Source organism: Anguilla anguilla, chromosome 4 (genome assembly GCF_013347855.1).
Source record: "Anguilla anguilla isolate fAngAng1 chromosome 4, fAngAng1.pri, whole genome shotgun sequence".
Lineage (NCBI taxonomy): Eukaryota > Metazoa > Chordata > Actinopteri > Anguilliformes > Anguillidae > Anguilla > Anguilla anguilla.
The window spans coordinates 18,706,254-18,718,734 of record NC_049204.1 but is presented as its reverse complement, the minus strand read 5'-3'; the positions used below and the strand labels follow the sequence as shown (position 1 = coordinate 18,718,734).

The following is a 12,481-nucleotide window of genomic DNA, read 5'->3' as shown; positions in this document are numbered from 1 at the left end:
GTTCATTTCTGTTGCTTTAGTATCTTTTGACTATTTCAGGCATTTGGGCCAAGCATTTTTGTTTGTCTTTGTGTTTTCGTTTTGTCTAAAACTGCTCCCACGTGTCGATAAAGGGTCAGTCTGAAAGGCCTGTGAACCCACTGCCTCCAGTGGGGTGTGTACAACAGAGAGCAAGCGGATGCAAGCATGTCTGTCAACTGACAGCAGAAGCACAGCAAAACCATCTAAACACATAATTACAGATGAGTCATTCATTGTCATCATAATAATACAGCTTTGAGGTTTTTTTTTCTGGGGGGCGGGGGCTGCATTAGGACTGAACAGGACAAAGATCACTCCTCGTTCACACTTCAGATCACCTAAAGAAATTTTCACATGACAACTGCACCGGTATCCCGGTCCATCATGCAGCAAAGGTCTGGTCAAAGGTTTATGGAGTGAAAAGACTTATAACTCCAGCTCACCTAATAATACTGATCAATGGTCAGGAAACTGGCATTTTTTCACTCCATGATATCCGGAAAAGAAATGTCAGGTCGGTTGTTCAGTGTGAGGTCATTTCGGAAAGGAATCAAACACGTTACAGGTACTGGGTCCTACTCAAGTGTGTGATGGATGTCAGGGCTTCCTAGTTGGAGTGTTGGCTGCTAAATCAGGCCCAATCAGAGATCTATCAGCTCGACTGGTCAATCTCTTTACCTTGGCATGATGGAGGTCCACTCCATACATAGACAGTTTCTTGGCGTTCTCCAGGAAATGCATCTCCGCTTCAGCTGGTGTCATCCCTCTGGGGTGGGGAGAGGGACAGAAGAGAGCTCCATAATCTTGATACCCAACAGTACTTATGGGAAGCATGTAAGTGTGGACAAGGGCAATTCTTGACAGCATTTAGGTTTAAATCCCTCTCAGGTCAAAATGAGTTGTACAGCAATCAATGCTTCTACAATCAACATTTTCTTAAAATGTAACTATATGTCTTAATGTATTATTAGAAATATAATGTCATTCTATGAAAATATAGTATGACATAAGTAGGTCCCATTATAGAAGGCGGAAAACATTATTACAAATACAATCACAATGTAGGAAAGGAATTTTGTACCAGTAAACAACATACAGAAATGGTAATTTCAAGTCATTAGCATTAGATTGTTGCCCCAGTGCTTTACTTGTTTCAGCAAAAACTCTCATGTTCAAGGGCCCTATTGTAGAATTCAAGCCCTACTGGACCTTGCCTGTGACTGACAATGCAACAAGTAAACATGATCATTCTTTAAAATGCACTGACATCTACGCTGCATCCATATTTCTGATACTTAGTGTAGGGACTGCAGCGATAACTTAATCAGCCACTTTGCCTTTCATCGCATTGCATAACCTGTTATTAGCAAAGACAGGACTGAAAATCACCAGCCGCTCTGGAAGTGAAATTGTTCCCTGAACAGAGAATGTGAGAGAGAGCATTGCCTCAGGCAGCATATAATGAAGTATGACACAGGTCTGAAGACAAACCTTTCATGTTCTGAAATAACTGAAATAATTGATAACATCAGCATTACCAGCAGCTTGCCTGCTGCCTTCCCCACTGGTTCTATAGTAGCAAGGTGCTGTACAGCCACTGTAATTCACAGTACAATGTATTTAAATTTACTAAGAATAACAAACCAGTTGAGGTCTTTAACACCCCAGAGGGCAGTTAAAGCCTAAATATGTTTCAAGCGGTTCATGACTGGTCTGGTAATTATAAAAAAGGAAAGGCAGCGCTCAAACCGGCTGTGAGCTGATACAGCCAAAAAGTATATAAAGGACTAAATAATGAACAAGAGCAACTCTTGCTCTGTTAAAATGTTTTGATTTTATTTATTCCAACTTTATTAAAAACATTTCAGCCCTATTGTCAGGCCTTCATCAGAATGCCAACAGAAATATAAAAAAAATATGAGCCAGTCAGATTGGTATTATCACTGAAATATGCAATGAATATTTGTTAAATCCCAGTTGAAAACACTATGACTGTAATTGTAACTCAATTACACAATTGTAACTCACATACACAAGTTTAGCACACAAGAGAATGCACAGTATGAGAGGCCAATTAAAAACGTGACTGAAAACACACCCAAAGCATTCAAATGAACACTAACTTATAGTTTTTGTGGAGGTCCATGACCTTCTCCTCCAGCTCCTTGGTCTGGTTGGGGGCAAAACGAAACTCGCTGACGTAGTCGCTTCCGTACTCCTCTGGGTCGTAATCCCCCAGCTCAGACTGGACTGTGTAGGAACCAAGGACGGTGTGTGTGGCAAAGGAGCAAGGCAAGCGGCCCGAAACCACATCATCCCTCAGTTGTAAGCAGAGGTAATACCTATGAGACAGAAATGAGCTTCAGCACTGCTGCTTTTCTGGAAGTGCATTAGACTTAAGATAGGCTTTAGGAACACACAGTTCCTACATTGTTCATTAGGTTACATTTCATTAATTCACCAGACTGTCTGATCCAGAGTGAGTCACAGTGCTGGAAAAACAAGTCCATTCACCTGATTAATATGAACAATAGTGCCATACCAGGCAAACACCATTCCCAGAAAAGCAAGTGAAAATGCAACATCACTTACTGTAAGCATTAGTCAAAGTTAACTATGCTAACCCAGGAGAGGATTGAGTTGGCATATGTTCACAATAAACAACCCTGATTGTATATAAAGTTACTTTAAACATTTCATTTTAAAGGATACCTGGTTATATCCTCTGACAGCTGTGCAGGATCTGGTGGGTAAAACTTTACATTGAATGAAAAATTCCAGGCACCACCTAAAATGCAAAAAAACAAAACAAAAAAACCCCCATTTGAACCACTGAATAACAAAGTGAACTTCTGGCATAATGTGACCCAAAGTGTAGCGACCTTCTTAGATATATAACCAGTTTCATTCAGAGTTTAAACCCCTTTCATCCTGAATGTGTGAATCATGGAGGTTCTACCGTGAGCTCCATAATGTTTGGGAAAAATACTTTTTTTTTCTTGATTTGGCTCTGTACTCCACAATTTTGGATTTGTAATCAATTCACGTATGGTTAACATATACATTCTCAGCTTTTATTTAAGGCTATTTTATACACTATGGTTTCAGAATGTAGAAATTACACTTAGAACTTATTATATGAATAGCCCCTTTAGGGTTTCTCTTCAGGAGATGAAACACATGTTCAATTGAAATCAGATAAGGTGAATGACGAGTAAAGAATTTTCCAGTTTTCGACTTTGAAAAAGCCCTCTGTTGCTTAACCTGTATATTTGGGACCATTGTCTTGCTGTAGGATGAAACCCCATCCGATGAGTTTGGAGGAATTTGCTTGAACTTGAGCAGATAAGATGCACCTGTACAATTCTGAATTTCTGCTAATCAGCAACTTTACATTGTCAAAGAAGACAAGTGAGTCAGTACCTGAGGCAGGCATGCATGCCCAAACTATAACAGCCCCACTACCATGTTTCACAGATGAAGGGGGTGTTTTGGATACTGGAAAGTTCCTTCTGGCCTCCAAACTTTGCTCTTGCCATTACTCTGAAACAAGTGAATCTTGGCCCCCACAAGACCATTTTCCAGAACTCTGCAGGCTCTTTCAGGTACTTCTTAGTGTAAACTGTAACCTGGCCATCCTGATGTGGTTTACATCTTTCAGTGTAGCCTCTGTAGTTCTGTATTTGAAGTGTTCCATGGACAGAAGTCACTGCCTCCTGAAACGTGTTTCTGATCTGGAAGACAGTTGTTTGGGAGTTCTTCATTATGATGAAATTCTTTGTAGGCCTACCAGGCCCTGGGTAATTAATGAGCTTGTCAGTGCTCGACTTCTTCTTAATGATCCAAACAGCTGATTTTGGTAAGCCTAAAGTTTGGCATATGTCTCTGACAGTGATTTTCTTATTTCTTAAATCAAGAAAAAAATGTCTTTGTCCCAAACAATATGGAGCTCACGGTGTGTTATTAGAAGTAAGGCACTAGAATGCATTAAATACTGCAATACCATATTTGGTTATTCACACACATATTGCACAGGCATACATCACCCCGTTAGAAATTGAGATAAAACACCCTGCTCCAAATTGCATGTTCTCTGATAATGTCTGAGAATATCAATAATGGTTCTACTGAGTACAGAAAATCATTTCCTGATTTTCTTTATGGGTCACATTTTCACAAGAATAAATGATATGGGAGCTGGTATATATGATATTTTTTCCCCAGCCATGGTTAATCTATTTTACTGTCTCACTGCATTTAAGACAACAACAGAGACGCAGAATAACAACTTACTTCTTATCTGTTTTTTCAGTTCCTTAGCAGGGTCCACCCAATTCTGTAAAATATTACAAAAATAAAAGTCAATTATACATTGATACATTTTTTCATGTTAAAATGCTTTTGAAGAGAGCACTTTACTTTTTGGTTCTCCATATCGCGGAATGTGATGCCAAAGTAGTCCTTTTCCAGGAGGTTGAGCTGGTCACAAACTTTGTCAAATAACACCTGTCCTTTGGCCCGTTTCTGTAAGATGAAAATAAGAACATGTGCTACCATTAAGGGAGAAAGCATAACATCCGTAGAAGATGTGCATATGTGAAAGGGACATGCCTGATTACATTACTTTACACAATATTCTAATATTACTCACAGAAATTATTGTACATGAAATTAATAACTACACACATTCAGGCATGTACACAGCAAATATAAACATGCACACATAGGCAAGTAAATCCACACAAACATAAAGACCCAAATGCAATTCAGGGAATTTGTTATTCCTCTTTCCAAATGCAACATTCACTAATACTCATCAGTCATGACTGAATGAGTCCCTTTTGTTATTCCCCATTGCTTCTCCTCCATTTTAGAATCAGCAAGTGAGCAGTGCTGTTACTGTGCTGCACAATATTACAACTGATGTGGCCAGCGCAATCAGATTTCAGGTGTCCAGCCAGCAAGGAAGGCCAACGATAGAATATTCTTGATGGCTGATGCTGTGACAACTAACACTGTTCATTGGTCATAAAAGGGAGCTTTTAGTCAAGGTCATTTTAATCTCCGTGTTCATTAAAATTCTGGATCTGTTTTAAAAAATAGTCATCACATTAATTATGGTTTTTGCAGTCAATTTTTTATTTCAAATGTTCTCCCTGACACCTAGTTGAAGGTGAAGATACACCACACTGAAAAGCACAGCTCAGGGGCATAACGCAAAGTGAGCGGGAGGATTAAGGAAGTGGGAGATGCAGGTGATAGCTCAGCAAACCAGAACAGACTTATCATACTCCATGAACAAACACATAAGCCTGTTCAACAGCCTCTTCCCCTCCACCAAGCTTTCATATTCACGTGTTTGTGAACAAAATCCTCGTCTGTAGGTGAGTGTCTTCAGCTTGTTATCAAAGCCATGGTTCACTTACCAGCACCTGGTAGAACTGTGGAGAACTTGAAACTCACCTCAACACAAATGCTTCAAACAATGCATAGCAGAAATGCATGCAATACATTTCCTGTAAATAATGCCAGTAAACATTCTGGGCAAAGAGGTTATTTAGAATGTTCTGACATCCGAGTAACCCCCTCCCCACTCCCTTTAGCCAAAAGACTGCACCATGTAACCACAACCGCTGACAGAAACAGCACACCCAAAACATTACTGTGATCATGGCATGAACTCGCCCATTTGTTTGTGAGTGTAGTAGTACAGGCAGCCCAGTGGGAGTCACAGCCTTCTGCTTCTGTTGTATTACCCAATGACAATATCTCCCATCACACTATAAAATTTGCTAATTTAAGTGAAGGTCATCCAATGCCACTAAATAATACTACTATGTTTTGCCCTGCAAAGAACCTGCATACAGAGATTTGTAATGGTTGTCATATTTCTGCAAAATGACTCTCCTGTCCAAATCTCAAACAGTGCAGACTGTGAATGGTGCAGGGTGTACTTACAATAACAGAGATAATGCACTGCCTCAATGTCTTCCAATACTCTCTAGACAACCTCTTTCCACATCGCTCCTAAATTGAAGATTCCCAAGGTAGATAATTGTGGTTTCTGGAGACTATTTACAATGTGTGAGGTAAACTGACTCTTGAGATTAATATCCCCCATATAAGAAAGTTAGCAAAACTAATTTCTCCTTGGCTGGAGGCACAGAAGGTTAGATGCTCCATCTTAACAGTCGGGATGTTATGTGGGATTTGTTTGACACTTTATTTGGGTAGCATCATCCCATCTGCTACTAAATTGTAACTGTCTCACTGGTCAACTTGATGCCAGGGGAAAAGCTGCAAGATGACAATATGGTGCAGAGGAAATATCACAGGTGGCAACAGCACTGATTACAGGACATACAGCAGAATGATGAAAACATAAATGTAGATAAAATCAAATGTCATCACACACTTGAATGTGTGAGAATGTAGTGTTCCAGGCCTTAAAGGGCAGTACATTACAAGCTCAGTTAAGTTATGCTGTTCTGCAACGCATGACTGACACAAAAACTGAATTCTATTCACGGCTGCAAATACAACAAACACACACACACACACACACACATATGTGCAGGCATACACATTTAACATACACTGAGCTCCATAACGTTTGGGACAAAGTGAAGTACAGAGCCAAATAAAAAGAGCAAACACTTTGGAGCTGAAACAGAACAGGCAATCTAAGCATGCTCAATATACTGCAGCTGAAATATTAGCCATCTGTAATAATGCATAATTCACAGACCTGATTACTGATGGATATACCACAGATTCATGATATCATACATAATACACTGTCATTGTGACATGATCACAAACAATGATCAAAGGTCATTTTCACTATTTTGTGTAAATGGAGCCCTCAGTAATCAACAGACTGTCAGCTACTCCATTGAGTACAAAAAGACCGGGCTGCTCGATGGACAGATGTCAGATTTTCTCAAACGCAAGAAAGGTCGACTATCGAAGGCGAGCAATGATACATACTGAACTACTTGAAAACAGCAGCCCATATACAGTGCTACTGTTAACATAGGATTCAGCATTTTTTACACAGAAAAACAAATACATTACGTTCTATAAACGCAGATATTCCAAGGTCGTTTTTTGAAGTTTACAACAGGCAATTACCGAGACTTGAACCACAACAAAATAATTACTCCTGTTTCCATTTACATTGACTGACATTTGTGTTGTTTATTGGTCATAATATTTACACTCCATTGGTGGAATTGCAAGATTGAAAGAGAAAGTTTAATTTGAATGAAAAGTAGAAAATGAAATCTCACGCTCTAGACAGCTTGCTCAACCTGAGTAAATCACAACACAATTTGCTTATTTAAAAAAATACATACTATTAGCCTGCCTGGCAAAAAGTCTTTAGATTAGAATGCCAAAACTAAATTTGTACCTTATTTAATCCTGCTAATCAAAACTGTGTATTAGACAGAGCCAGGCTGAAACGGAGAGCACAATTACTCTTTAAGCTTCCCTGAAGTTCTATTGCTTTGAACTGCAAAACCTTTAACCTAGAAAATTTGGAATCATTCTCATATTGAACAAAAAAGAGCAAAGAATTCCTCTTTGGCTCTTCTGTGGCATACCTTGTAAATGGAGTGTCACTGAGGCTTTGGCCACATGCCACCAGCAGGGTGTTTGGACAGCGTGCCCAGTAATAACTATGATATGACAAAATTTTCAAGAATGGCGACCCACAAATGCTTTACGATCTTTCAATCTGATGCTAAAACTAATCTGTGCAAATCTGTAGCAGGGATAAAACTGCTTTAAGTCGACTGGTTTCGAGTCCTTGGGGGATTCATTGTGGAACATGGTTTCATCAAGTGGAATACTGTTCATTCAAGACAGCTTGAATGAATATGCAGAACCAGAGAGATTTATTCATGAGGGCAGATTTTGTTTATTTCTAGCTATTTAAAAGGCGGGGCCAAAGACACTGCATCTGTCATGTTTGGCTCTTGCAGGCTTCGCCAGCCATTCTGGAAGGAAGCAAGCAATATCTACTGATCATGTATTAATTTAAACACAATTAAAACTAACTTTAAAAGCATTAAAAAAATGTACACGCAATTAAAATAATATTGTATGTTGCAAATGCATTTTAGTAGGGACCTTTGCTGCCTGGCTTGTTCTTTTTGTTTTCCTCGCTTCTTGTATACTGTCCAGTCTGGTGTCCCTTCTTTTGGTTCCCTTCCTTTATGCTTCTCTTATTCCATGCCCTATAATGTTCAGATATTTCTCACTTCCTTGAACTAATTCCTTTGGTTTCCTGACTCTTGCATCCCTCTAATGACCTATTAATTTCCGTCAAACATCATCTTAAGCACCTAAGCCTCTTTTACCCTGACTCTTTTAACTATGATTCCATAATAACAAATGTGCAATTTCCTTTTTTTAAAGTGTAGTAAAATGCAGTGAATGTTTTCATTTCCATATTGTGTGATAATAATTGTTACATGATAATTAACACAGTAAAAGCTAAATACAACTAAATTGTTTGTGGTCATTTTTCTTTTGCATGGTAAAAGCACAAATGCATATATTTATTATGTCAATTTCTTCCATACAGTCCAACTGTGCAAATTTGAATTAATCTAATAATAATATCTGTCAACTCACAGTGATTCATGAAAGTATATTATGGTATATAATTGTACAATGCCAAGTGACAACAATACCATATGTTCGGCTTTCCAGGTGTTGAGAGGCAAGTAAAACAGAACCAATCCAAAAATGGCAATCTATTGAATGAAATCAGAACATTGAGACAAATGCTTCTTCTACCTCTGCATGCACAAAAATGTGATTTCATTAAGAAGAATTATTCTGTTAAAACACCTTACCAGCTAATATGTATGATCAACAGTTACGCAAATGAATATTCATTTCATGTTCTGTAAATATATTTCTCTCTTTTAATGTTTCAATTGTTCTAGAACCAGAACAGTGTTTTTGCTCCCATATTTGGAGTAGGCTAGGTACAATGTTATAAAAATATTCCAAAGAAAAGAAAAGAGAGAAACAACGGCAGTATGGACCTGGATACCTAATGAACACTTGCATTACCATAGCCTTGCTCAAGTATTGCCAATTGTGTCAGTCCCTTGGCAGTCCAGAAAGCTTTTTTGCTTCAAAAACGAGTAAGTCACTGACGTTCACTTAAATGTCAAAACACCCCAAGTCTCAAAGACCATACCACAGCCAAAAATAAGTGTTCGCATATGCTGCACTGATAATTATCAATGAAAGAAAAATGCTCCTGCATTAATGCTATAAAATAATTAAAGAAAATGGAAGGAGAAAGCCGCCCTCCCACCAATGCTCTTTTAAAGAACTGCCTTCAAAAGAGGATAAACTGACCTAAATGTGTGAGCAAAGCACAAAATGATTGTTAAAGACAGTAATAAGATGCACACTTCACTTGTAATTGTCCAAGCGTGGTCAATTTTATATAGGAATGGACAGTTCAAAATGGGACTGCATCAGGACAAACAACCATTCTGAATCACAGTATGTTTAGTGTCCTGTGATAATAACATAGAAATGAAAAAGACTGTGTTTCATGTTAATGCAGCTCATCACAGTAACACTAAATAGCAACCAATATAAAATACTCCAGATCATAACAGTAGGATGGTTTCAGCATCTATTACTTCAAAAATAGTCATGGCCCATCAGACAATGTAACCATACTTCTCAAAACCATGCTCCAATTTCTTTAAAATTTTACTTGGTGATGGACACCAACCATGTTCATAAACCCTACTCACCTCCACGACGCAGGTATAGTCCGACCCATCCAAGAGGGTGATTTTGCACTGCATGTTCCTGGGATTCTTTGAGGTCTTCCCAGGGGACTTGGAGAGCTTGCTGGAAGATGACCTTGGAGATGCTCTATCGTCTTCAAACTGATCGTGCCTCCCCAGCGGAGTGCCCTCTGCCCCTCTCTCTCCGTTCTGGGAATGGCACAACCAGGAGAAAATCACAGCTGTAATGCAATGAACATCCTACACAGAAAGTTGAGCACTGCTGCTACCAATGAAATACCGTTTGTTCACTTTTCTCAGTCTCTAATCTTAGATTTCAACGAGCTAAAACACAAGACAAATCACCAAGAGATCCGTTACATAAACTGAACAATCAACAAAAATAGCAGAAATACAAGTATCATTCAAGACACCTACACATTTCAACAAGATCAAACTTAAAAACAGAAGCTACATGATTTAATTTTTTACCACAAATGTATTTGTGGTATAGTTTCCTGTATTGCCATACAAAAGTTTCAGAATTAATTTCCACTCACTATCTCAATAGAGAACAATTTGCGGTGGAGTAGAAGCACCATTAGATTCAGAACAAATAATGTTTTTGCAATTAACTTTTATGTTGTCATATCACATTACTCAGTCCATCTTTTAATTGCTAGCATTAGGACAATTGATGCCTTTCAGGGGTTTACATTATTTTCCTGAAAGAAATCAGCAAAGGCAATTTTATACTTTTATATATTCTATAATTTAATTTCAAGTTATCATTATATTTCAGACCCATATATTTCAAAGGTCAAGATTTGATGACATACAGGCTGTCAAAGGATGGATAAAGGGAATGATCAGTGTAAAAGAGAACACACAAGGGTACTGTAACTAAATAGACAATTTTATTTTCTCCTTCCCTTTACTAAAGTAATATAACATTACATTAGTAATATTATTAAGGTATTAATATAAAAACACAACTAACTTTCTACAAACTGCAGGACATCTAACTCCCACGCAAAGTCCATTATCTACTGCTATTTCTCTGCTTTCCATAAAACTAATATGTGCATATTGCATGTTTACAAAAGTGGTTCCCAGATTAAGTGTCAAGTAATGCTGCTAACATCTGGAGAAGCCCTGAAAAGATGGAGCTCAGCCAAACTTCACCAGAGGAAGGACACGGTCCCTCACCTGGTCCTTCCTGGTGGGTGTGCTGTGAGCAGCGGCAGCAGGAAACTGCTCCTCGTCACCCTGCGTGGGGATGTGAGGAGGTTGAGCTGGTGGAGTGGGCTGGGCCTGAGCGGGCTGCGCTGTACTGGCCTGCTGGTTCTCCCGCTCCTTTGATTCCACACCTGGTTCCGTCGTCATGGCAGATTACTGCAGCAAATAGATCAACAAAGCTTTAGGAATGATGCTCATAACTACGGGCAATTACCCCTACATGCTAATTTCACAATTACTTTTTTCAATTAATCTTATCACTGACGTTACTAAGGCCTGTAAGTTAGCCATTACAATGAACCAGATACACCAGATTTCACAAATAGTGATGATGTCTGTTATTGGCATTTATTTATGCACCTGTACAGAGCAAGATGTGCTCAATTGTTGCTAGAACAATCAATTGAAAAATATTCATTAATGTATTCAGGTCTGATTTACCCTCAGATAGACTTAGAGCCAAATGCACTAATCACAATCAAGGGTTATTTTTCATTGTACCTCCAAACAGCACAGCTGTGCAAAGCAGTTGCAATGCTAAAAAGCTTCTGATGAATAATTGAATCTTGATTGGAACATGGGCTGTTTCAAGGTGAATATAGAGGTGAGACCCTCTCTTTCTGACTTCACTGCAACCTCGACAAATACTGTATATTCAGGTGTTTAGAACCATTCCCATGCATCTTAACGGAATTACGCACATTATGCAAGAGCTACTGGCACTTTCTAATGCTACCTACAGTAAAATGCACCTGGGTCTCATTAATGGAATGTATTACAGCTAAATACCAACACAGCTAAAGACTTGCATCATTTCATTTAATTTCTCTTTAATTTAAGATTAAAAAAACATCTCATAATGGAAAAATGTATTTTAAGATCAGATTAACTGAGTTACATTATGAATATACATGTTAATTACATGTACAGCAACATTCCAACTTTATATGATATAAATATTTTCAAAAAAACATCAAAACAAGGACAAAATTCTGATTAATCTGTTATAATGATGCATAAAAGCACATCACCACAATAATACTGTTAAAATCTAACATCTGTCAATGTCCGATCTTAAGCAGAGATTGAAAAATGACTGCTATCAAGCAAAAACATTGTTATTGATAGTACATTTTCAAGGCAATTAATCATATTATGTTACAGCACACTTCCAAGATATTAGCTACAATGCTACTATAGCACAGCATTTACACACTCAATATTATTGAACTAAACTTAGACCCCGAGATTGTTAAGTAATTTCTTTTAAATTAGGTCATTTCTTTAGGTGAATATAGTTGAGTAAAAAATGGTTTTCGTCTATAACATCTCTACTACTTCCCCGATAATTCACCAAATTCTGAATTTAAACTTTACAGAGGAAAAGATGAGTAAGGATGAAATCGATTTCTGCACTGATTAAATAATTCACGGTCACTTCCAGTTATGGT

The 12,481-nt window shown here is 38.2% G+C and overlaps 1 protein-coding gene across 11 annotated transcripts in view; it reads right to left on the bottom strand.

The window, feature by feature from the left end:
- Window positions 1-12,481, bottom strand: part of epb41l3a (erythrocyte membrane protein band 4.1-like 3a) — a 58,464-nt gene that overhangs the window by 37,457 nt on the left and 8,526 nt on the right. For all 11 annotated transcript variants that reach the window (XR_004764927.1, XM_035415023.1, XM_035415026.1 and 8 more), the window contains exons 2-8: window positions 11,001-11,186; window positions 9,816-10,001; window positions 4,441-4,545; window positions 4,315-4,357; window positions 2,734-2,809; window positions 2,145-2,363; window positions 700-787 (exon numbers count right to left, since the gene is read on the bottom strand). Coding sequence is in view for 10 of the 11 variants with exons in the window: in XM_035415023.1 (XP_035270914.1) it covers window positions 700-787; window positions 2,145-2,363; window positions 2,734-2,809; window positions 4,315-4,357; window positions 4,441-4,545; window positions 9,816-10,001; window positions 11,001-11,177 (894 nt within the window). In the remaining variant the exon portion in view is untranslated. The remainder of the gene's footprint in view (window positions 1-699; window positions 788-2,144; window positions 2,364-2,733; window positions 2,810-4,314; window positions 4,358-4,440; window positions 4,546-9,815; window positions 10,002-11,000; window positions 11,187-12,481) is intronic.